This window comes from Nerophis ophidion, linkage group LG07 (assembly GCF_033978795.1).
Source record: "Nerophis ophidion isolate RoL-2023_Sa linkage group LG07, RoL_Noph_v1.0, whole genome shotgun sequence".
In the NCBI taxonomy this organism is placed as follows: Eukaryota; Metazoa; Chordata; class Actinopteri; order Syngnathiformes; family Syngnathidae; genus Nerophis; species Nerophis ophidion.
Window position 1 is genome coordinate 54,728,623 of NC_084617.1, and position 27,223 is coordinate 54,755,845.

At 38.4% G+C, this 27,223-nt stretch overlaps 1 protein-coding gene across 1 annotated transcript; it reads right to left on the bottom strand.

Moving 5' to 3' along the window:
• Positions 1–954: 954 nt before the first annotated feature.
• On the bottom strand, positions 955–25,866 carry slc6a4b (solute carrier family 6 member 4b). The gene is made up of 13 exons (XM_061906532.1): positions 25,621–25,866; positions 24,387–24,521; positions 19,888–20,107; positions 19,633–19,771; positions 19,429–19,563; positions 16,351–16,454; positions 11,703–11,830; positions 11,516–11,628; positions 7,288–7,419; positions 7,087–7,186; positions 5,926–6,026; positions 1,839–2,006; positions 955–1,753 (listed from the first exon to the last, which is right to left on the bottom strand). Exons 1-13 carry the CDS (start codon positions 25,820–25,822, stop codon positions 1,673–1,675), a joined length of 1,758 nt encoding a protein of 585 aa, XP_061762516.1. The 5' UTR covers positions 25,823–25,866; the 3' UTR covers positions 955–1,672.
• Positions 25,867–27,223: the final 1,357 nt, after the last annotated feature.

The following is a 27,223-nucleotide window of genomic DNA, read 5'->3' on the forward strand; positions in this document are numbered from 1 at the left end:
ATTGTTCAATTAAGGACACATACAGTGGGGCAAAAAAGTATTTAGTCAGCCACCGATTGTGCAAGTTCTCCCACTTAAAATGGTGACAGAGGTCTGTAATTTTCATCATAGGTACACTTCAACTCTGAGAGACAGAATGTGAAAAAAAATCCAGGAATTCACATTGTAGGAATTTTAAAGGATTTATTTGTAAATTATGGTGGAAAATAAGTATTTGGTCAACCATTCAAAGCTCTCACTGATGGAAGGAGGCTTTGGCTCAAAATCTCACGATACATGGCCCTATGCAATTATTTTCCTTAACACGGATCAATCGTCCTGTCCCCTTAGCAGAGAAAATAAAAGCCCCAAAGCATGATGTTTCCACCCCCATGCTTCACAGTAGGTGTGGTGCTCTTGGGATGCAACTCAGTATTCTTCTTCCTCCAAACACGACAAGTTGAGTTTATACCAAAACGTTCTATTTTGGTTTCATCTGACCACATGACATTCTCCCAATCCTCTGCTGTATCATCCATGTGTCCATTTTTGTATAAACTCAACTCGTCGTGTTTGGAGGAAGAAGAATACTGAGTTGCATCCCAAGAACACCATAGCTACTGTGAAGCATGGGGGTGGAAACATCATGCTTCGGGGCTGTTTTTCTGCTAAGGGGGACAGGACGATTGATCCGTGTTAAGGAAAAAATTTCATAGGGCCATGTATCGTGAGATTTTGAGCCAAAACCTCCTTCCATCAGTGAGAGCTTTGAATGTTTGACCAAATACTTATTTTCCACCATAATTTACAAATAAATTCTTTAAAATTCCTACAATGTGACTTCCTAGATTTTTTTTTTCACATTCTGTCTCTCAAAGTTGAAGTGTACATATGATGAAGATTACAGACCTCTGTCATCATTTTAAGTGGGAGAACTTGCACAATCGGTGGCTGACTAAATACTTTTTTGCCCCACCGTATAACATATGTCTAGTTTGTGTGCTATTGTGTGCTTAGCTGTTGTGTAGCTGCTAGCTCCTAGTAGCCTATAACCTACCATGATTACAATTTGTAAATGACTTAACTAAAATATAAGAAAAGACAGACCTGGTGTGTTTATTGGAGGACTTTGGCTGTCCAGCTTTGCACAAACACGCTGCAGGACTGCTTGTATCGCGGCCCCGATATTATAGATTTTAGAAGCAAACCAATATAGTTTTTAATATTGGCCTTTTTGCTAAAATCGGACCACTTTCAATATCGGTTTGGGACATCCCTTATTTAAACAGGCACCCAAAGTAAAGCCTTGTCTTAATCCTATGAAATTACACAAGGAACAAAATACCTTTAAATTTAGCTGAACATGATATTATAATACATTGACTAGTATGTTCCCATACCATAGATATAATGCTGTGATCTCCCATGACATTATGGCAGTGTGAAACATACACTAGTGGAAGAGTTATTGTGGATATTTTTAGTAAGTAGGCTAATGTGCAAAGATGAACACAATGCAGGTGTGAGTATTCATATTGCTGCGCTTCACTATACCCTTAATGTTGAATTCGGAATTGTCCACAGAGTGAGAAAAAGCAGCCCGTTTGAGCTGCAAACAGTCGTAATGTCACAGACAAAACTCGAAAGAAATAAAGAAAGGAGAGACAAGTGTGTTTTTACTGTCTGCTGTTAGTTATGGGACAGTGGCCATGTTGAGGCTGTTGGCATGGATGTCTGGTATGGTTCTCTCTGGCCGCAGACACACTGCCAGCCTCTGTCAGGTACAGAAGTCAAACCATCGAGAAGATGCAATGAATGATTGACTTTAACAAACTCTTTTTTTTTTTGTATCCACTGACCTGTTTCAGAGAACCTGGCGTCCACACCAGCTTATAAACCATGTAGATGGGGATCCACATGAAGGATGACAAGCCAATGAGGTATCCAACTGTGATGCTCCAGTCCGGGTACTTGTAGTCAAACAAGGTGAGGTGGGGTGCTTTGACGAGCGAGCTCACTATGATGTACTGAAAATGGAGGGCAAACATAACACGCTGTTTGTACATAATCAGCTCCTTTTCAGGATTTCTTTGGCTTTTTTATGTGATTGCCGTGGCTGAAAATGTCTGAACAGGGAATAAGCGGCAGAAAATGGATGGATGGATGAATTGAATTGAATGCGCCAGCCTTTTCAGAAAGTTGGAGCAAAGATTTAAGGCTTTTTATGAATGTATTATCAGCATTTTAAGTGTTCCTTGTAATCTAAAAAATCAAAGGATTACAACAAGAAAATTGGATAACAAATACTTTGTGTTGCAGTGCCTGGTTTACAGGCTACGAGGTGGAGCCACCTTGGCGCACACCTTATACCCATTTCCTCCTGACTATTTAAAGTGGAACTGCACTTTTTTTTAATTTTGCCTATGATTCACAATCATCATGAAACACATGACGACGGATGGTTTAAAAAAAAATATTCTAATTATGAAATAAACGTAAATAAACGTCTGCTTACAGCGTAGCCAATGGGAGGTCCTCTATTTCGCCTATAAAATCCAATAAATAACTTTTCAAAAAATGCCAATATTACTTAATTTACATTTTGTGACTTGAAAATTAACAAAGTAGTAGTGATATTGTAATTATAAGCGCTAATGCAAACAAACTATTTATAGCGGCGCCTTGATCACTAGTGTGTTCCTATGTTTACGTCGTCGAGTGGTCAGCTGTTTCCTCACTTCCTTTCTCCCTGTAAGTTGTGTGTAAATCAGAAATCATGCGTCTCATCGGGACAGAAGAAGTCTGAATATGTAATCCAACAAGGGACAAATGATGATCCAGAATCTTATATTTTTTGAGCCTGAACACAAAGAGCATGAGCAATACGTTTTAGAAGCCGAATGTTAAACGGATGCAGCTTTATTGTAACAGTAGCATCCGCAGAATTGGTAGGTTCTAAAAATAAAAACTAACCATAATAAAAGAAACACTTCCTGTAATATTTCCACTGTAGTTGGGATGCCGACTGACGGGACGCTCACGTAAACTTATTTAAATGAAGGTTGAATCGCAATCCTCACGAAGGGTTAAAAAATAAGTAGCCACAACAAGCGTCTTTTTGAGACAAAGCAGAAGCAGCCACCGGCTCAGTGTGTCAACAATAGCGGCGTAAGCTGGCATTAGCTAACTACTATCAATGCGCCGCTAAAATAGGACATTTGCATTGGTGTTTATAATAACAATATCGCTCAGATTTGGTTAATTTTCAGTTCACGACATGTATATGGAGTATTGTTGGCGCTTTCTGCAGGTTTTTAGAGGAAGTATAATCGGGGACCAAGATCGTTTGACTCAACTGTTGGCGATTAACGATTTGGAATGCAAAAAAAAAAAAAGCAAAGCTTAAATGTTCTTGACTTACATTAGGATTGTGAATGATAAACAGCACATCTTCTGACACATTTTTGCATATTTCTAGTATGGACTGATCTGATAATATGGTCAGTGCAGTGCAGAAGCATTACTACAGTGATGTAGTATCTACAGAAATTGCCAAAGATATTTGGAACATAATTTTTTTAATGACTCACTGAATTTGTGGCATTTTGTGACGGTGAGATGATATTTTTATATACTTTGCGGATTGTAAAACAATTGGATATGGTTTGTTGGATACAATGAAACACACATAAGCTGTAAAGTCAACTTGTTTTTTCCACTCTATTGGTACTTTAGTGACAAAAATAAAGAAGTAGTGCAGCAGAGAAGTGTTATGGACAACTAAAGCAAATGATCCAATAAGAAGCACCCTTATTGGAAACCAAGGACAGCTGTGTCCTGATTGCCAATGAGGTACAGATGAGGGAGCCAGAAGTCATGCTGCAGCCCATTCACCTTGGAAGTTGGAAGTCGGAGCTCGAAATGACGTCACAAGCCGAGTTGTGAGTCTTCCAGTTACGAGGTCGGAAATCAAGATGGCCACATCCACGAAAGCTATTTTAAGCCTTCAAACCCGGAGGAAAATATGGTGGATCAAGAGGAAACACAGACTCTACTGCTACCGACGTACATATACCACATGAAAATAAATGTAGTTTACTCTACAGAGTCGTTACCTTATATAAACGTCCAAAAATACATTGTAAAAGGTTGATTTACTGTAACAAAAACAAATCAGAAGTGCTGATAACGGATATCATAGCAGCAGATATCATTGTTTAGAGCAGCCATCTTTAAAAAGAACTCGGGGGTGGTGAGTATGCTCCGACTTTCTTCGTCGAGGAGCGTTCCGGTTGAAATTCCGAATAGGAACTCATAAAATCCGACTTCACAGTACAAATAGAAGGCACCATTAGACCAGAGTAGTGGTGGCAAATGAAGGCAAATAGGAAATAGAATGAAAAATAAGGAAATAATACAAATTTCAAGAAACATATCATGACTGTCATGTGAGATCCTGTGAAATCCATCTGATTTCTGTAATTATGAATTCAAACACTGGATGCACATGTACATACTGAGAAAGGATTATTTTTTCTAAAATGTAAAAAAATAAGTCAAAAGTTTGATATTTCTTGACACAATTTTGTATTGTATCTATCCTAGCACTCTTTTCGTTCACCAAAAATAAAAAAGTAAAAAAGCAGTTTACCTTTAAAGGCCTACTGAAACCCACTACTATCGACAACGCCTTCTGATAGTTTATATATCAATGATGAAATATTAACATTGCAACACATGCCAATATGGCCTTTTTAGTTTGCTAAATTGCAATTTTAAATTTTCCGCGAGTTTTCTTGTTGAAAAACGTCGCGGAATGATGATGCGTACGCGTGACGTCACGGACTGTCAGGAAATATTAGCGCTGCACCACTCGCAGCTAAAAGTCGTCTGCTTTAACCGCATAATTACACAGTATTTTGGACATCTGTGTTGCTGAATCTTTTGCAATTTGTTCATTTAATAATGGAGACTATAAAGAGCAATGCTGTTGGTGGAAAGCGGTGGATTGCAGCTGTCTTTAGCACAGAGACACAGCCGGTGTTTCTTTGTTTGTTGTGAAGCAAAGCGGTCAAGCGAACATGTTTTTTTCAACGTCAACCAGCTTGTTTTAGGATGGGGAAATTGTAATATATATATATCTTACCGGAGACATCAGTGGATTATTCGTCGTCCTGCAGCAGCTGTCAAAAAAGGCAGCTGTGAGCTTGGCTCCTCGGCTTCTCTCTGAGACACTGCGTGTTCACCGCAGCCATCCGACCTTGAGGTATGCCTTTACAATCTTTAAAATCTCACTAAAACCACTTTTAAAACAATAAGCAGATAAGGGATCTTCCAGAATTATCCTAGTAAATGTGTCTAATTACATCTGAAATGCTCACACTGCCGCCACCCGGAGCCGTCGCTTTTTTTTTTTCTTCTAGTCCTTCCCTATCAATATCCTAATTCACAAATCTTTCATCCTCGCTCAAATTAATGGGGAAATTGTCGCTTTCTTGGTCCGAATTGCTCTTACTGCTGGTGGCTCCCATTATAAACAATGTGAATATGTGTGGAGCCCTGCAACTCGTGACGTCACACGCACATACTTCCGGTAAAGGCAGGGCTTTTCTATTAGCGACCAAAAGTTGCGAACTTTATCGTCGATGCTCTATACTAAATCCTTTTAGCAAAAATATGGCAATATCGCGAAATGATCAAGTATGACACATAGAATGAACCTGCTATCCCCGTTTAAATAAGAAAATCTCATTTCAGTAGGCCTTTAAATATGGCCAGAGTAAGAATAACCTAAAACACAATTCAACTGAAAGTGTTAAATGTCAAAAAGAGACAGCCGCAATTAAGGGAATATATATCGGAACTTCATATTTTCATTTGGTGCATTTTTACATTTTGGCATGAATTGTATTAGTCAAATAATAAGTAATAGTCATGACTTCTTACCGCGAGAAAGGCTGGACTGATCACAACCCAGCAAACCTTCCAAAAGAGTCCTGGGGCCTTGCCCAGCATGGCCTGAACGTCATTGCTGAACCTGTTGATACCTAAAAGCAACACAAGTGATGTAAGACAAAGTCTATTACCGTAATAGTCAGTGTCATCCATTCATTTTCTGCCAATTACTAGAGGTTACCACAGTTGACTGGACTGAACAGTCACTAGGCGTGATTTCTGGTTTTATAAGCATATACCACTACGCCAGGGGTGTCCAAAGTGCAGCCCAAGGGCCATTAGCAGCCCGCAGCTCGGTTTTTGTTGGCCCGCGACAAATTGTATATACAAACTAAACAGGTCCAAAATTAGAACAAAAAAACTATGAAAAGTTAAACGAGACCAAATCCCCCAAAAATGGGACCTGAAAACCAAAAAGGGCCGACAACATAAGCGTCTTATTGTATAAGGTCTTTGATGATTTCCGTGTGTCCCATCATGATGAAAAAGTGTTCAAGTTTCTTGTGAGACATGATATGTTTTTGAGTGTACTAATGCTCTCAAAAACATTTCAGTTGACGGTATATTAGCAATAATAGTAAAATACAAGCTTGCTTTAGAGCACGAGTAACATAAATACAAATAAAATCATTATTAAGATGATCAGGAATTATCTTATTGTCTCGTTATCTATAACACAAAGCTGAGATGTAAAAGTTGTTTTCAAATGTTAGCATATGTTGTCCTACATTGTTGTGGTTTGAGTATTTTTTTATATACCAAATGTATAAAAGCGGCCCTCGCATCCTTTAATTTTTCTCTATGTGGCCCTTGCTGGAAAATGTTTGGACACCTCTGCACTACGCTAAGAGTAATAGTGCTGTCAATTCTCAATATTTGCAATTACAAAAAACCCATCCATCCATCCATTTTCTGCCGCTTATTCCCCGTTCGGGGTCGCGGGGGGCGCTGGCGCCCATCCCAGCCACAATCGGGCGGAAGGCGGGGCACACCCCCGGACAAGTCGCCACCTCATCGCAGGGCCCAACACAGATAGACAGACAACACCCACACCCACACTCACCACACTAGGGCCAATTTTAGTGCTGCCAATCAACCTATCCCCAGGTGCATGTCTTTGAAAAAACAATACTGATAAATTGCTATGTTTACCATAGAACCAGGAAACTGCAATGGCCTCAAGGAATCCCACGGCAATGATGGAGCTTCCGACCCCGAACTCCTCCAGCAGCTTCACCACGTATGCACCACCCTGCCATTCATCCATCATTAGTCACCCTTCTTTGTCTATGCAGCAACCACTGCAAAATTAATAAGAGGTGGTCCAAAATAAAAACAAGCAAATTAACCTACATTAGTGAGAGTACTCAAAGAACCCAGGAAGCAGACCACCACCAAGCAAAGGACAAAAAGTTCACGTCTTTGAGAGAAATGATGGGGATATTCATCTAACACCGCTGTGATGATCGCCTCCAGCCCACCGAACTGAAAAAAATTGAGAGGAATTCTTGTTAGGGCGTCCCATTAGGTGTGTTATCAATCACAACATATGCATTTTTAATCTGTTTGCAATTTGTTCAAAAACCTAATGTGTGGAAAAAAAATGTGTACTGGAACAATCCAAAGTCTAATATAATCCGTTCCATGATTGTCTTTCAAATTGCTCGAATTTTAAATCTATTATTCCCGTAGGAAACTATGTAAATTGAATAATTTTATTCTGACCTCACACATCATAAAACATGTTCTTTTTTAACAATACAGTCCAGGTTTTAAGAACAACATGATAAAAAAAAGTGCTGTCAAAGTATTTTTTTAAATCAGATTAATCCCACTTTTGAATGGTGATTAATCTGAATTAAGCCAATTTGCCTGCAAGATTTAAAGTAATTAGAAAAAAAAAAACAATATTTCGACGCAACTGCAATTTTGTAGTCAGATTGTCATACTGGCTCATTTTTTAAATGTTTTACATACAGGCACGTCTTTTGCTTGCGCAAAATTTGATATCAATGGTATGTAAATTTCTTTTAGGAATTGTTTTGAAGTGAAATTTGCTATGAGTCATGTTTGTACTGCCACAATAACGGATCCCTGAACAAAAGCAACCCACGCCACCTTTTGTGTAACAATCGGTGGTTAAGGTGAAGGAGTATGTATAGGAGTATAAATTGTGTGATTAATCTGCATTGATACATGATTAATGCAATAACTTTCTGTGATGAGTCACATTAGTTAATGCATTCAATGTGACAGCCCTCATAAAAAGTATTTAATCCCATGCAATAAAACTAAAACAAAGTACAGCTACCTTTGTTTGAACACATCTTAAGCTCTGTGGTTGTTTTGTTGGTATAAACTGCATCCAGACTCTTATCTTGACTTGTAATTGTATGAATGTTCCCAATAAACTGACACTAACATCCCAGTATGGACATTGGTACTGTAGTGGGTAGTGTGACGTCATCATGTAATTTGTAATGAAAAGGCTAACACACATAGGGCCTGATCTGCTAAAGATTTGCGTGTACTAAAACATGTGCAAACTTGCACATATGGCCTGATCTACTAAAGGTTTGCGTGTTCTAAAACATGTGCAAACTTGATAGCACATACAAATCGTGTGTAAAGTGTTTTATGTCTGTTAAGTGAACGTAATAAGGAGGGCAATCCATTTAGCGTCTTTGTTCTCATGAATATGCAGAATATATACTGATTATCAAAAGGCCCACAATACTGGGAGAAGTAGATGCACATATAATATATAGACAATGCGCAATGTAATTTCTCAACTCTCATCAACGTTTTGTGAACACTATTTTGCATCTTTATTTAGCATGTCTGAAATGTACATGCAAACTGATACAGTTACGCATGCGGCTGTGTGAAATATATATTTGAACGTATTTAGACTGTTAATAATTTTTTTTAAATGTGAAGACGTATCGTCTGTTCAGCAATATCATTTTATAATTTTATAGCTGCATGCTGGGTGATTTAAGATTGAAACAAATTCACATTATGCATTTTGGTGTCCTGAAGTGTTTTTTTTTTTAAGGTGATTGTTTTTTTCACACAAGATATATATTATTAACATATCTCCTGTATGAAAAAAAACTTCTTGAAATGTGCAATTTTTTGCGCCTTGAGCATAGTAAGTTCAGCCTCTCTCCATGAGCGCATCTGCAGCACACAAAAATAAAAGTGTATTTCATTGTGGATGCATCGCAGGACTGCTTCTAAAATGCCAATAAAAAGTAGTACATATCTGCTGCTTGTTTGAAAACATAGCAAAACGCCACAGCTAGGAACATGATAATATGAGTGTGCAGTAAATGATCGAGTGTCTCCAGGGTGAAAACCACGTAGAAAAAACCTCATTTGAATAAGGTGGTCTACACCAGTTATGACTACCACGTGTAATACCGCTTATTCCCTTTGGGGTCTTGGGGGGGCGCTGGTGCCTATCTCAGCTACAATCGGGTGGAAGGCGGCGTACACCCTGGACAAGTCGACATGGCCACTAATACATAATAACACATGCTATTTTAGACATGCTGTTTAGCGCGTGGTATTTGGATCTTAGTAAGTCATACTGTATTTAATTTTTATTCAATAATTGGTAACATCACTTCAGCATTCTACAGCCTTTTGCTTTGTTCTGTTTTCCCATTTTTTTCATTTTATTTCAACAAAGGGCTACGGGTCCATTAAAAAAAGAACTATGTTCATTAAATGGCCCCCAGGCCACACTTTGTCTTCCCGGTGTAATAATAAACCAGTGGTGTGTGAAGTGTTGCCAAACAGCAGACAAGTGTCTCTTAAACTATGTTTTCTAAGTACTTTTATAAGTGGTAAAGGTTGGGTTTCATGCTTCTGGGGGTTTTCTGCACACTTCCCTGAGCTTGTGGTGGCGGATCCCCGCTCTCACTTGCACAGTTTGTACTATAGTAACTGCTTGTTTTTGATTCCTTTATTGACTGCTTGTATTTGATTCCCCAATAAATGCATGGCACAAGGTACACCTCTCTTTCAGGTTTTAATGCTCGCTAAATATAGCGGCAAAGTCGATCATTTCTGCCACGTTTTATTCTCTGGCAAACCAGGCGCGTATGATATGAGTTGTGAAGTGGCGTTAAGCAACACCTGCAGTTATGCTACACTGTCCTGTCACACTTGCATTATAATTTGTTTGTGAATGAGGAAGAACCGGAAACGTTTGTCACAGACTTTCACATATAAGTAAATATATGGAAAACACTTGCTCGTTTTTGTTCAAAAAGTGCAAGCAAGTAAGTTTTTTTCCCGGCGTTGACTCAGTACTAAAATGCTGAGAATTGACATGTGTTGTATAGTATTCTGTACAACGTTCCCTTTAAAGTGTGCACCTGTGCAATTGCGCACTGGTCACATTTCCTCTGCGCACAACAAATCTATGCCGCGCACTGAACTAAATCCATTCTGAACTCTAAACAAAATAAACACAACTATTTGTTCTGTAAGATTTTGCAGAGCAACTCTGTGAGTGTCAGGTGACAACAAGCGGGCACAACAGATAAAAACAATGTTCATTGACACTGTTATTGTAACGTCTGTCGAGACGCTTAAAGGGGACAGGAATTCTATTGATGGTTTTATTGATCAAAACTGTTTCTATTCGGCCTTAACCACACCAAAAATATTAGTAAAAAACTAGTCATTTATTGCCGTACAAACCAGGCCAAAACTTTGTCATCTGTTTTATCAACTGGAGCCGCTCACTTACGCTCACCTGCACCAACACACTCGCTCATGGCAATAAGACGCTGATGCGTTTATGGCAACACAAAAAGTTGGACAACTCTAACACCACACCAAGTGTAAATGCCAGGTCGTTACACTATGACTCCTTAATCAGATGTGTGCTTATTCTACTGCCATTTATAAAGAGTGTTAATTTTTGGATGTTAATCATGAAATCTTGTTACTAGAACGTTACAGGAATGTACACTTTATCTCATGGTTACATCTCATTGTGCAACATGCGAAGGTTTTAAGGGGAACTAAATGTGATCTCTGAAAGGGGTACAAATTATTTCCAAAGTAGGACCCCCACCTAGGCATAAAATACTAGTACATAGCTCATGAAAAACAAGACTTTTTTGTTATTTGCAGTGTAAGTGGGCCAAATCACTTATTTTGGAAAGTAATCCCATGAAAATGGGACAGGTGTGGAGCTAGTATGGCCAAAGTGTACATGTCGGATGTTGCTCACATGTGCTCCACTGAATGGTCTGGGAGTTTTTGTGTTTGCTTAATGCTTAGACAAATGAAAACCTTAGAGGGAACAATGAATTTGTACTGATAATATTTAAAAAAAATAAGTTATTAATATATGTTTTGCATGTTGGTATTGAAGTATCTTATTTCTACATATGTGTGAGGATATTTTCTTTTTTACATCATTTTGTTAAACTTCAACTTCCGCTGTATTCGATTTTGAATCTCTTTCGATATCTATTGCTGTGCATCACATGTAAGACTTGATAGCACGTACCGTACTTCCAAATCATTATGTCTATTTCTTTCTGTCAGTTCATACCGTGCTGTCCAGTCCCAGAGTGATCATCATTACGAAAAAAATGATCGCAAAGAAGGTGGAACCCATCATGTTGGCGATGGCCTCGGGGTAGGTGATGAAGAGTAAACTGGGTCCTGAGAGCAATGAAAACACTGATGAGGATGGAGTTGAGTGGGAATATGGATGATGCCGTGCGTCTTGTGATCACCTTTATCTCTGGCCACATCCTCCACCTTTACTTGCCTCATCTCTGCCATGTAGCCCAGCACTGTAAAGATGACAAACCCTGACACGAAGCTGGTCAGACAGTTCACCAAACTGGTCACAATGGCGTCGCTAGAGAGGCAGACAGGAAACACAAAAAATGTACAGTACATGTAGGCTTTTTGTGGCCCTAAACGCGATTTTGTTTGAGTAGCCTACTGTATGCCGTATCACAGGCACTGTCTTGTATTGAATTTGAAAATGTGTACACCTGCAGCCTACATATGTACAAAATAAAATGAGTCCAAAATTAGGTGGGTGGGGCTTAAATTTAGGTGCATTGTGTAGCCTAGAACTTACGGTAATACTGTATTATTATTATTCCGCCCACTAAAACCTTATCAAGTAAGACACACAGGTCTTTGGCCTTTTGGTTTTCAGGTAACATTTTTAAGGCAATCGGGTAAGTTTAATTTGTTTGTTATTTTTTCAGTGTAATGTTTTGTCTTGGGCTTCACGGTGGAAGAGGGGTTAGTGCGTCTGCTTCACAATACAAAGGTCCTGAGTAGTCCTGGGTTCAATCCCAAGCTCGGGATCTTTTTGTGTGGAGTTTGCATGTCCTCCCCGTGAATTTCTGGGTTCCTTCCGGGTACTCCGGCTTCCTCCCACTTCCAAAGACATGCACCTGGGGATAGGTTGATTGGCAACACTAAATTGGCCCTAGTGTGTGAATGTGAGTGTGAATGTTGTCTGTCTATCTGCGGTGAGGTGGCGACTTGTCCAGGGTGTACAACGCCTTCCGCCCGATTGTAGCTGAGATAGGCACCAGCGCCCCCCCGCGACCCCAAAGGGAATAAGCGTTAGAAAATGGATGGATGGATGGATGTTTTCTCTTAGAATGTGTCATGGGCCAATAAAGAAACTACCTGCCGGTCCCTGTCCCTACATTGGACACGCCTAATTTAGAGCTCGTCAAATGTCACTGAGGGTCCCACTAAACACAGTGCTTCAGAGTAACACAAATCATTTTTAAATAAAATGTTGAATAACTGATTGTATTACATTCAGTGTTATTATACTGTATACAGTATATCATAGCTGTCAGTTGAAATTGTTATCAAAAAGACAATAAAACTAAATGGATGAATAAAAGTGTATTTTTAATAATTCATTTTCTTCTTTGTGTCCTAATTCGAACATTACTTCAGCCGATGTCTCATCAAAGATTTAAAACAAGACTGTTCTTAGTTTTTGGCCAGTGTCATTCACCATGAACTGTTTACTATATCAACTAATTACATCAGTCGAAAACTCATCATGTGTGGCTTTTAAATCAATTTTTTTGCTTACGGCTTGGCATGTTTATCCACTATTTCTTCATTCAACTTCTCTTACCGGAAAAAAAATGTAATAGCCTGTCAACTTTTCCATTTCCATCCATCTGCATATGTGTTTATGTTTTGCTCTTTATTAGGCAAGGTCTTAAGTTATTTAGTGTGTTAAGATGGTGAGTGTTCAGTACAGACCAGGGGTGTTACACTTTATTGAGAGCCACATTGCAGTTATGGCAGATATGAATACAAACGTATAATATGGAGGGAAAACATTTTAACAAATTAATACATCTTTAAATAATGACTTAATTATGTCATTATTAACTATGATTGGAATTAAATACATAAATGTGTTACTAAATGTGCAATTAATGTATTCAATGTAAACTTACGTTGAATCTTTCAGTTCATAATTTATTTAATTATTTCATGATTTATTCATTTTAGATTTACATTTTGTTAATAGGGCCTTTAATACTAACGTTATATAGTGATAATGCATGTTGACACATTTTGTGTTTCGCAAATTTGACAGTGACAAGCGAATGTACTGTATTTTTGCTAGCAGCTAACATATTTTACAGTGCAAAGCCACTTCTACTTCAGTAATCCTCGCCTCTATGGCAGCAAAACAACTACCTCTATGTTTCTTACAAGTACCATATCATTGGAGGATGAGGAATAGCAAAACCTACTACACAACACACCGTAGGAGTATATGCTAACTGCAAGCAGGAGCTCTTGAATGCAAGTGGAGGTGGGCGGATCGATACGAATATCGACAGTAATGATGCCAAATATAGTATGGTACAATGGTTAGATCAATATTTTTTTGCGATTAAACAATCTTTTGTTGTTTTTGTTATTGTTTACAAACTCAGGGGCAAACAACTAAGAATTTTAACTCGAGCTAATAGTAAGAAATAATTGTAATATTTATTTGATATTGTTGCATGCTGTGTTTTATGTCTGATTATAATTGTGATAAAAAATTACATTATTTAATGATCTTGAAATTTTTAAGAGTCAGTATCAGCTTTGGTATGACCAATACGTCCCTTATAACTACTTGGTATTAGATCAATACCTAAACTTATAGTGTTAAAGAAATACAAAATAATAAGTGCTTATTACATTCTGACAGGGTTGTAGATAGAATCATGATTCAACAGAAATGACCCAGATGTTACAATAAATTAGCAAGTGAATTAATAATCGCCGTGACAAAATAATACAACTGGAAATAAAGGAATATGTTACCACATATGTCAGCAAATAAATTAGAAGCATTTGTAGCCTGTTTTGTAATGGTTCTATTATCATTCATATAGCAAATAATATATTGTGATATTAATCGTTATCGCAGGAGCCTGCAATATATATTCCAATATGGATTTTAGGCCATATTGCCCATCCCTATTATGTTGCAAAAGCAGTGTTTGGAAATGTGTATTATGTTTAAATTCGCTTGCACCTTAAAACAGTTATTAAAGATAGTTACACACAATGTTCAGACAGTAATAAAAATGTGTGGATTTGTTGTTAGACTATGTCATATGTTAACAAATTGCCAGTTAAAATTCTTATAGTCAACAATTTAAGCATACATTTAGATGAGTCATGTAATATAACAGTTTGTATAGACCTGGGATATTCAACTGGCGGCCTGGGAGCCAAATCTGGTTCGGGAATGACACCATACTTGAGAGACAAAAACGTTTGCAGAAAATTCCTACAAAACACTAGAGTGCTCCTGTTGTATAGAGGAAGTTGGACCACTGCAATCACTGTGGAAGATCCTTGCATTGATATTTTAACGTTGTTAGCAACACTAGGGTCCGAGCTTATGATTTCCTTAACGGAGGTGTTCCTCAAGGCACCCCTTTATGTCCTCTCCTCTTTTATATAACTAAGGTGTTGCTGTAGCTTGTTTACTTCAGATGCAGTCAGTAGTCATTTGTTCAATGTGTTTAGTGACACTATTGGTGTTCCTCAGGTTTCCATTTTAGGTCCTCTCTTTTTCAGCATTTACATTATTTAGCTTATAGCCCACGCGAGCAGTTAAAAGGTCAGTTAAAAAAATTTGTGTGAGACCAACATTTTTTAAGCAGATTCTTAAAACACTAAAGTGCAGTCATAACGGTAACGCTGACAAAATAAACCAAAATCAAATGTCTACTGTAGAGAACGCTGATAAAATAAGACTACCTTATTTTCCGGACTACAAGGCGCACTTAAAATCCTTTTTTCTCAAAACTCGACAGTGTGCCTTATAACCCGGAGCGCCTAATAAACACCAACATTTTAAATGTCACACGGCGCTAAAAAATCCATCAAAATGTTTTAGTACGACTTTGGTAAGCTATGAAGCCGCACCGCTTCAAGGATTGTCGGAGCATTAAAAAAAAGAGTATTAATATGGTGTGTGTATAAGGTAAGACATATTATCTGGTATTTTGTTTCGCAATATTATGGAAAAGCAACTTTTCCTACCTTCTGGTACTTGCTGATCTGTATTTGGGATTTGCGTGAATCCTGAAAAATTATGTGGGTCCGCCTTTGTAGTCCATGATGACACCGTAGTTGCTAAGCTTCTTATTTTTCTCAATCATTTTGTTATAGGACATTCATTCTGCGCTGTTGCCATTTCTAATATAAAGTTGTAAAAAGTTATCTGTTAGTAAACTCGCCATGAAAGCGTTAAAACATACCGGTGTAGTGAGTTTACATTATTCACCCAAGGAACTTTAGTTATTAGAGCGTTTCAGTCAGACATTTTTTTCACGAGACACATTTCCGGTGTGGTTGTTTCCGGATGAGGAGATGCTGCTCTGTTCTTGATTGAAGTTAAGTCTGAATGTCATTACAAAAGTTAGCTCAATCTTTTGACACTTCTTCCACTCCCGTCCTTGCACACTACACGGCTACAACAAAGATGACTGGGAGAAGACGCTGCCGAAAGTGAGCCACGTAAATAAGACCTCCCACAAAACGGCGTATCCGGAAGCAATTTTCAGAAAGATACCTGAAGATGATCTGTAAAACATAATCATGCAACATTTTGACCAAAGAACCACCATTACATGTTATGTGGACAACAAGGAAGTGTTTTACATTTAGAAAAAAATAATAATAGTATGACTCCTTTAATGTGCCTTATAATCCGGTGAGCCTAAAATATGAAAAAAAATAAAAAATAGACCATTCATCTGCAGTGCGCCTAACAATCCAGTGCGCCCTATGGCCCAGAAAATACTGTAATAGTCGCCCGTCCTTACCTTTCTGAAAATTTGAGCACCACAACAATTTAGTTCTTACCGGTAGCAGTTGTTAGTAAAAGGGTTATAGCTGGAGAGTGCCAAGAGTACTCCGAAGCCGGGACCAAGGGAGAAGAAGATCTGAGAAGCAGCATCCACCCACACCTTAAAACAATATTGGAGAGAAAGCAATTAATATCTGTCGTCTATCTGCATATTCAACTATAATATAACAAAAGCAATGAAGTCAAATTCCCAATAACTCATCATGGTTATGTGTGAGATTTGAGGAGGCTGTGGAGCGTTGTTATGTCAGCTTCATATTGTAGCTGCCTTGTTGCCACCCAGCTGTACACAGGGAGATCTGAAGAGGAGCGTGTTAAAAGGAGAGGGCTGCGTTTTGAGTGAGTAAAGGGAAGCCTTTGTTAATGGGCAAAAAATCTAAACCAATTATGCATCTTATTATCCCACTCTGTAGTTTATTTATGCATCTCATTTCATCTCATCCATATTCGCCTCCAACCAATGCGCTTCCACTGTTTTTTTTTTTTTTGCTTTTTGGCAAACCGCCTCACCGTTCCAAAGATAGAGAAGGATAAGAGCTTTTTACTTACTGTAAGAGCTCTTTACTGTCAGTTACTTAAGGGGATCACATTTGTCAGATGAAAAAAGACTGCATTAATATACCTAAATCCAAAATTATTCATACCCATTTATGTGTTCTTTCTATAAAGCGCACATTTAGATCGAAAACAAAAAAGAAGTAAAAATAAATGACCAAAGCAAAACAAAAAACTATGACATTTCTTTAAATAATAATACCATGGTATTATTTCTATATACAATGTATGCATATTAAGCCTGTCCGGTTCTCTACACCAGCAGTTCTTAATAGCCAAACATTTCATTTCAATTCACAAAATATCACCAGAAATAATGAAACACTACAGTTTTATGGTGAACAGATCATTAGAAACAGTAGATAGATGTTTATTAATGGTGAAGTATTGGCAAATGCACTCTGAATAAGTAGACCATGGTTCACATCCCAGTCAGGGTAAATGGCAACATGTGAAAAAGTAAATTCATATTTTTAATTAGTATAATTATACTTTGATTATGTTTGTATTTGTATTTCTTTGTATTATTACTTCTAGATCATTACACACATGCTCCTGCTCTACATCATTAGTTCTCATCTTCTTTCAGCAAAGTAGCACCTGTAAAATATATTTTTCAGCCTAGTACATTTAAACAGAAAAAGGCATTTTTGGTTAAAAAAAAAAAAAAAGTAAAACACAGCAATGTACAGTAGCATAACATGCATCGGATTTATCACTGTCCAAAAGAGTCTATCCTATCCTATCTTATCATATCCCACTCATCTGTAGTGATCTGGTTTGAAGCATTTGGGGATTATAACAAAATGGAAATACCAAATTAATCTATAAACTTTATTTATTATTGAATGTTTTTTTTTATTCTGTCCCACTCAGTTACAATAAACATACCATTAAAGTTCGGTACAGTTTATATCTTTGTATAAAGAACATGATTCCTATTGTCGCCAATTTTTTCCCTAATGTTATGGGATTTTTAAACTCAAGTACTCTCTGTAGTCCCTTTAAGTAGGTAATTGTACCCCTATTCGAGAACCAGTGCTCTAGAGTATGATATAAGTTATAGGACCCGTTTGAAGAAAGGTGCAAGAGATTGTGTTTACAAAACAAAAAAGCCAGGAATGAGTATGGTCCTTAAAATGTAAACAACAACAATGCTTAGTATTTTACATTAGCATATTTTTAACACAAAGTCTTGCGGTCTTTACAACACAGAGGCCTGATCTACTAAGAAGCTTTAATTCTGGGCGATAAACTATTTAATTGCGATCCAGACAACAAAACAATTTTAGCACGCCAAAAGTGCTCTGGTGTTGAACTGGTGCGTCCGGAATTATCCAGAATCGAATGCATGAAAAGGCAAGTTGCAAAACACCAGCAGAAAACCAAAATGAATAAATTAAACTCATTCAGCAGCTATAAAATTCTAAAATTATATTGCTGAATGGACAATATGTCTACTATTTTTTCATTTCTGACAGTCTGGGATCGCCTTCTTTCTCACATACATTGGTGCGTAACTGTGCCAGTTTGCACAAACATTCCAAATGTGCTCAATAAAGATGCAAAACGGTTGAAGTCTTGATGTATCACATTGCGAGCACTACATGACTATATTGCCATCTCCTACTCACAATATTGTGGGTGTTCTAATGATTAGCATGTACTCTGCATATACATAAAGACAAACATGCTAAATTAAGTGTGCTTTCTATTTTGATTATTTAAAAGACCCAATCCTCTGTGCACAAGCTTAGTAGATCAGCTTTGCGTGCGCTATAAAGTTTATGTATTTTATTACACGCAAACCTTTACTACAAGTATGTCACTCGTTTTTTTTAAGGGCCACATCGCACTATGGCTGCCCTATAGAGGGCCACATGTAACTGAATCTAAATTAATATACATGTATAATAGCCTTCTTACACAATTTGCATAGGTAACACTTTTTGATTACTAAATTATTTCATAAACAGATCGATTGATAACTTGCTTTGCTTGTTGTAGGATCAGATCATTTTACAGTGAACAACGTATACCCTTGTATGCAGTACAATTTTTTGTCAAAAGTACCTGCATTTTGTCAGAAAGTTCTTTATCAATTCCTCCCTTTTTTAAGTTTTTTAAATGACATGGCGGGCCACGTAAATTCATGCGGCATATCACATTCAATGATGCGGCGGGCCAACATAAATTGTAGCAGCGGACCACATAAAATGATGCAGCGGACCACTTAAAATGATGCAGCAGGCCACAAAATGATGTGACAAACCACATTAGAGTGGCTGTTTGCAACAAGGCGCAACTTTCCACTGTATTTTACAGTGGACACATTAAAATGCCGCGGCAGGCCACTTTAAATCACGTGGCGGGCCAGATGTGGCCCCGAGACCCTGAGTTTGACACCTGTGCTTTAGTAAGTCAGGCTCCAGGAAGGCAGTCATTATTTTAACTATGTGAAAAACCCTCATGTTTAATAACTGCTTACATTGTATTATTGGAAGAGCCAGTCTACTCACACTGGTCTCCAGTAGTTTGTCCCATTGGGGTTTGAGGTAAAACTCCACTCCTCTCCAAGCTCCTGGCAGAGTGGCACCACGGATCAACAGAATGAAAAGAACGATGTAGGGCAGAGTGGCAGTTACCCATACAACCTGGATGCAAAAGAAGGACATAATCATCCTGTGTTCTCTGAGCGGAAAAAGTGTATGTTGACGTGTCACCTTTCCAGAAGTCTTCACCCCCTTCCAGAGGCTGAAGTAAACAATAGTAAAAATGAGAAAAAGGCAGAGCATCAGCTGCCAGCGAACACCTCCGACGTTTGCCAGGCCTGATGACTTGTGGATCTCGAGGACGTTCCTCCTATCAGGATAGAACGCATCCCGCCATTACGAGGCTTTCAACACACAAACCTCAACTCGAGGCAAATCTTTATAGCGAATAAGCTGCTTCTTACACCCGCACTTACATGCACTTACGTGTAAAATTCCTCTGCCGGAGATCTGGAGGAATCTGTCCATGTGACGTTGTCAATGCCAAAGTAGTTGGTGCAGTTGGCAGTGTTCCACGCATTGTCGCAGTTTGTCCATGGCAAGATGGTGGAGAAGGAGGAGTAGAAGTAGAAGAGGGCCCAGGCGATGATGGTGTTGTAATAGAAGGACACGTACAAGGCAATGACGCAAATGGCATAACCTATTCCTAAAAAAAACAATAAATCATCAGCAAATTAACTGTATTAATGACACTATACCTATCAGCACAATCAAATAAGAACCAATACTGTATCAAAGCGGTCATCCATTTTCAATATTGCATGTCCTCATTAGGGTTATTGCTTTGTGGTGGCCAAGCAGTGTCTGTTCTCAATGGGTATTTAACATTTAGCCTTTCTCAAAGAAAAATACCCTATGCTTGCGTTGTTTTTGGCTATACAAACCGTTCAAGTCGCGAAAAGGATAAACGTTTCTTTAGAGTTTTCCCGATAGTTAATCAAAAATGACGGAAGAGTGCAAGATTTTCCGAAAAAGAAAAGGAAAAAGTGGCACACACTCCAGTACAAGGGAGCAGAGTCACAGAACGCACAGGTTTGTAGTCACCATTCCGTTGAACGTTTGCTTGAAACATTTTTAATATACTTAAAGGGGAACTGCACTTTTTGGGGAATTTTGCCTATTGTTCACAATCATTATGAGGGACAAGAACACACATGTCTCTGTTTTTACAATTTTAAAGACGATAAAAACTTTGTAGCCATCAAAGCCCTTCAAAACCCCCCAGCAACATTTTATATACAAACTACAAGTCTGTATATAATATAGTAACACACACTTTCATAACACTATGTAATATTTTCAATATTTACTGTATTTTGATCATTTTAATCATTTCCGGGATAGAATTTCTATGCGCATTCATCTCTGTTTCGATAGCAGCGCACGTCTGACTTCTGCCAACATGTGTGTTCCTACTTTCGGAATAGAAGCGAGTACAAAGGAAGAGTGAGACGTTGGAGCAGACAAACGAAAGCCGGGAGATGGGGATGAAAGCAATTTTGATGCTATAAATATGGAACTTGGAGCAAAGATATTTCAACATAAATGGATTGCTTACCCATAATGAACATGATAGGTCCCCGGCAGTTGGACCAGACAAACAACTGTCCATCGAGTGAGTCACTTTATGATCGATCATGATACACGCAGCACACCATGCATGTTAGAGTTACAGTACATATGCTGTCTGGCTAGCTCAGCTGTGTACAAACAAAACATGAAATGTGGGCTAATACATTAATATTACTGTAAGATGGTTGTTCATGTTTTTCAGTAGGTACAGATTGGTGTTGATTGCACTGTTGTGCATTACAAACTCAAATGTGTTTTGTGTTGTTGTAGAAGCTAACTTAAAATTTTGCCATAGCTAGCTTTTACGGCTAATACCGAAACACTCAGGTGTGTTACTACGATAGAAAAAGGGTTCCTCGGTGTTTGCTCTTACAATAACAATGTCGCTACAGTTTGGTTATTACACAGCTTAAAGAACGTAAATTAAGTGTTGTTTACATGTTTTTAATACATTTTCAAAGTGAGTAAGGGTAGAATTGATTGCTCCCAATAGATGCACCTCTAGCTACCTAGAACGAACCGATTTCTATATGTTAGAAAGTGAAAGAAACTAAAACCTTTTATCTTCTCGTCTCTCGTAATGATTGTGAACGATAGGCAAAATTCCAAAAAAGAGCAGGTCCCCTTTAACTTGTTTAGTATTTCCCAGTAAAATATAATTTTTGATATTATTTGTAATAACATTTTTAACAAAAAAGAAACTACAAAGCCATAGTCAATGATCTTTTGTCAAGAAAGGTACCTCTCCATCCACCCTCTTGATTATTTTGTTCACAAATGTGTCAGAGTACATAGATAACAAGACAAAAATTCAATATGGTGATGATTTAGTAATTTCTAGTTTGTTAAACTGATATGCAGTCACGCGTGTTAAGCTTTCAGGTGCTAGTTGTTTACATGGACACAAGACGCAAAGTTCAAACATTGTAAATTGTAACATTACCCGAGCAAAAAACAATGCATTATTATCCAGGAGAGTCTTGATACCGGCCCTGCGATGACGTGGCGACCTGTCCAGGGTGTACCCAGCCTTCCGCCTGATTGTAGCTGAGATAGGCACCAGTGCCCCCCGCGACCCCAAAGGGAATAAGCGGTGGAAATGGATGGATGGATGGGGTCTTGATACCATTTTCCTTGTCCCAGCCACACACAAAGAAGTTGTAGGCCTCAATGATTCTCCAAATCCTCATCTTTTTTGTCGTGTGTAATGACGTCGGAGCACAAGATAGTTCAATATGTCTGGGAACTCCACCGACGGATAATCTTTGAGTTCACATGACAAATCTTTTTTTGATAAAGTATAGGGATCTATTCGATTGCATAGTTTGATTTTTTTTTTCATAATATCTGATTTTTGGCTCTTTGCGTAACAGTTTGCGAGCTGCTTGCTGCAAAACAGCAAGGTTGACCATCGCTTTATTTCACTAGCGGGAAGAAGTCACGTGTCAGAATACAAGCAATAGGTAATTTGGAGCCTATCGCAGCTGACTTAAGGGAACACCCTAGCCTGGTCACTAGTATACCACACAGCACATATAAACAAAGAACTATTCACATCTACAGACCATTAAAGCAGAAATATGCCAAATTATTTTGGGGGCCACATTTCCAGAAATGCAGGACTCCTTATCCTTAGCCCTACTTTGTATATATGCCTGAGAACAGCAGACATTTGGTTTTTATTGATTCATTTTGTCAGACTTTTGCGGTTTTTAACGACCTTCAGCAAAAACGACTGTCAAAGATCATCTTAATGACAGCAATTTGAGTGTTTTTTTAAGAATCTGCTGCAAAAATGTAGATCTCTTAAGTTTTTTTAACTGAATTCACGAGCCACAAATTGAAAAGCCAAAATTATGAAAAAGAGAAGACCTAAAATGGAACCTTGAGGAACACCACACTTAATAACTAAAAAAGTTGAACAAACAATGACTGACTGCATCTAAAGTCAAAAAGCTTATATACTGTAAATCCATCCATCCATTCATTCATTTTCTACCGCTTGTCCCTCTCGGAGTCACGGGAGTGCTGGAGCCCATCCCAGCTGCACTCGGGCGGAAGGCGGGGTACATCCTCGACAAGTTGCCCCCTCATCACTGGGCCAACACAGCTAGACAAACAACATTCACACACTAGGAACAATCACATTACAAATATGTGTAACTGACAAAAATGAGAGGACTTAAAGGGGTGCTTTGAGGAACGCCTCAATAATTTAAATCACAAGTTTGAACCTCAGTTTTCTGTGTTTGCTAGCAGGGTTAAAATGGCAATGCAAGGATCTGCCAATGTGTTAACAGTGGTCAAAGTTCCATATACAACAGGAGCACGCTAGTGTTTTTAGGAATTTGCTGCAAAAATGTTTGGCTCCAAAGTTTTGAACTGAACTCAGGGGACTGGCAGCTTGGGGGTTTGAGAGTTGAATGACCCTGATTTAAAGTGTCCAATTAAATTAACATGCATGTTTTTGGACTTTGTAGGAAGCCGGAGTACTGATGTAAGGATGGAAACAACATACAAACAGTGATACACAGAGATGTTCCAAGGCAGATATGCTAATAACATATAAATATTTAAAAATATGTTTATTGAGTACTAAATTGGCCCTAGTGTGTGAATGTGAGAGTGAATGTTGTCTGTCTATCTGTGTTGGCCCTGCGATGAGTTGGCGACTTGTCCAGGGTGTACCCCGCCTTCCGCCCGATTGTAGCTGAGATAGGCGCCAGCGCCCCCCGCGACCCCAAAAGGGAATAAGCGGTAGAAAATGGATGGATGGATGTTTATTGAGTGGTGGTGAATTGCACCTGCAGCTGCTAATTTAGATATGAGAGGGTCAAAGTTCATATAAAGGAAAATTTACTGATAAGGGCATTTTTTTATTACATGTGTCAAACTCAAGCACCAGGGCCGGATTTGCAACACGACATCATTGTATATGGCCCGCAAAAGCCTACAAAAAATGTGCATCAATAAAGTACTTGATCTTTCCTACTAAATATAGTTGTTATTTCCATTTTGACGGAAAAACATTTATTTACTACATGCAAATATGTTTTGAAATGTTATATTGTCCAATAATTGAACAAATAATATGTCGTCATATATTTAAAAAAAAAATGTTTGTCTAAATATCTGATTAACTTAAAAATAAGTTATAGGCAAATGTATAATAATATAAAAAGGTGATTATATATTTATATTAATATATATACACTGTTACAAGTGTGTGGCCATTTGAGGGCACCCAAAACTGAGATGTGGCCCTCAATGTAAATGAATTTGACACTTGTGTAATATTAAATGCCTTCATGTCACATAGGTGTGCCAATGTATTTTTACACTCTGTGGCTTACCTTTGAAAATGGGGCAGATGTGTTTCCATATGGATATGGCGCCGGTTCTGTGAAACTGTCCCAGTGCTAGCTCCATGTAAAAGAGGGGCACTCCTCCAAAGATGGCCATCAGGATATATGGAATGAGGAAAGCTCCTGCACACATGTGTAGAGATGAGCATTACCACAAGATTGTGTATTAAGGGTAAACACTGAGTTTTGTATTGCTACACAGCAGGCAATGTTGCAAACAGCTAAAATTATGCACAAAGCAATCTATAACCGGTTACCCGAGAATGTACAACAATTCTTCTCAACAAAAGAGGAGAAATATAATGTTAGAGTAAAATCTAATTTAAAACATTTGTATGCTCGTACAACACTTAAAACCTTTAGCATAGCTGTATGTGGAATTAAATTATGGACTGGATTAACCAAAGAAATCAAACAAAACACCAATGTATTTCATTTAGGAGACTGTTCGAACTACAAGTGTTCACAAAGTACACAGAACAAGAATTATGAGGAACATCTTGAACCCGTTCTTCTTTTTTTTTAATTGAGATAAAGATTATTTATAGTATACTATGATATATTATTTATTTGTTCACTGTTATGTTACAGAGAAAAAGGAAATTGGATAAAATTGCTATGGCATGAAAAGGGGTAGGATTAAATAAGCTCAGTTTCTTCCTACTCCTTTTTGGGCGTGTTGTAATGGAACAACTGGAAATATGTGATGAATTACATCGCATGGTATGCATGTTTGAAATAAACTGAAACTGAACTGAACTGAGAGCGGGGATGTTCATAAAACATGAATTTTAAATTAAAACATGAATTTGTCTTCTTCTTTTTTTTGCCTTCACACTTAGATTTTGCTTTTGTTAATTGCATCACAAGCGCTGTTTATGCTTAAGGTGGAAGTTAGGGGAATTAAAATAAATATATGAGAAATGTTGATTGCACATATTTGCTATCTATTAATTTAAAACATTTTAAAATAATTTTACTTGATTACTTTTTTTATTTTTTGATGCCAATCAGATTTAAAGTAAATGGCTAATGTATTATCACAAACGTTGCATGAGCGATGAACTTAAAGTGTGTTTAAATCCAATTTCCTGGGACAGGTAGAGTAAATAAACACTTTTTTACAGGCTAATTCAGCACCATAGACAGCACTTAAAGGCTGCTTTCACTTCTCTGAAGACTTGCCAAAACGACGGATATGTTTATATAAAAGCCAACTTACCGCCACCATTTTGGTAACATATGTACGGAAATCTCCAAACATTTCCAAGGTCCACGGCGAAGCCCACAACAGACAGGAGAAAGTCCATCTTTTTGCTCCATTTGTCCCTTGAGTCCGTCTGCGTGATGATGGGCACCGGGACCACGTTGTTGGGCGTGTAGCCGAGGTTCGGGGAGCCGTGGTGGGTCATACTACTGGCCATGACCGCCGAGTTGTGTTGGGTCACCGGACTGTGAAAAAGTCATACCGAGAAAGGCAGCTCGGTGAGGGGAAAGAAGGGGGCGGGGGGATTCGCCTATCATGATGACGTAGGCGAGGGGCGGGGCCCGCATGGACACCTGAATTACTGCCAGAGGGAGACGTCAATCTTGCTGGTAATAATAATGATTTTTTTAAAGACTGATCAACAGATTAGTATGACTCAAAATGTTTAAAATGTCTCTGGCAATGCATTTCGAGCTGTTGAAAACCTAGATGAGGCGTTCCTGAAAGAATTGCTGAAGTAGAACTGAAATGCTTATAGTGTCAAGTCCAGGATATCATTTTTGTTTTGGTCATGTTATGTTTTGGTTTTTGGACATTCAGTTCTTGCGTTTGCACTTCCCTGTTTTCTTGGTTTCCATAGTAAATCATTAGTTTCCACCTTCTCTCCAAGTCACGCCCCGGTCCTCAGTTCTCACACCTGCTAATCATTATCATAGTCATTATTTAAGCCATTCTGTTTCTGTCTTCGTCCTGGAAACTTTACCTTACCTACCGATGTACCTCCACATCCTGTATTCATCTGCATCATGCCTTGCTGTTCGTTTTAGTCCACGCCACGTAAGTTTTGTATTTATGCCTCAGTGCAAGTTTTGTATTTTCATGCCACAGTGCAAGTGTTTTTGTTTCATGCTTGTAGTTTGTAGCATTTATGCTAGTCTTTTGTTTTTTCATTAGCCAAGTTTGTTTTCCGCCCTCGTGCACACCCTTTGTTTGCCTTTGTGTAGTTTTGTTAGAATATTAATAAATATGTACTCACGTTCACGCCTGGCTCGTGACAATCATCCTTTGCGTTGGAAAAACAAAATATCCCATAGTCCAAGTCCATGTCTGACAGATAGAATGTAGTATGAATTTAAGAATACTTTGAATGTTGGAATGGTTTGAATGTTGAAGAGTTTGAATTTCCTGAAAAATCGGAAATTGGTTCGGAACTTGGGAATGTGTTTGTCACGGCCTGGGCGTACGTCAGTGCACATTCATCTGTGCGTGGCGTTGGACACACCTCCAAGGCGCCAGGAGCGCACCTGTCCAGCTGCAGCAAGCAGCTGCAATCAATCGCCAGCAATCATTGCACCGGTCGCTAATGAGAAGACCTGCCTTCATAAGCTATCACAACCTGCTATCCTGGGCCAGAACGTAGCTACCTGTTCCTGTACAGTAAGCAGATATTCTAAAAGCGATATGCATACTCTCTCTCTGTGTTTCTTCCCCTCAGTGATTAGGTTGGTCTTGTGTCCCCGTTGTCGTCTTCCAGCAGCCTACCTCCATTCCCGTGTTACGAACTGTGTGTCTCGTCTCCCTGTGTTCCTCTCTGGGTCTCTGGCTGCCCCTTTTGGAT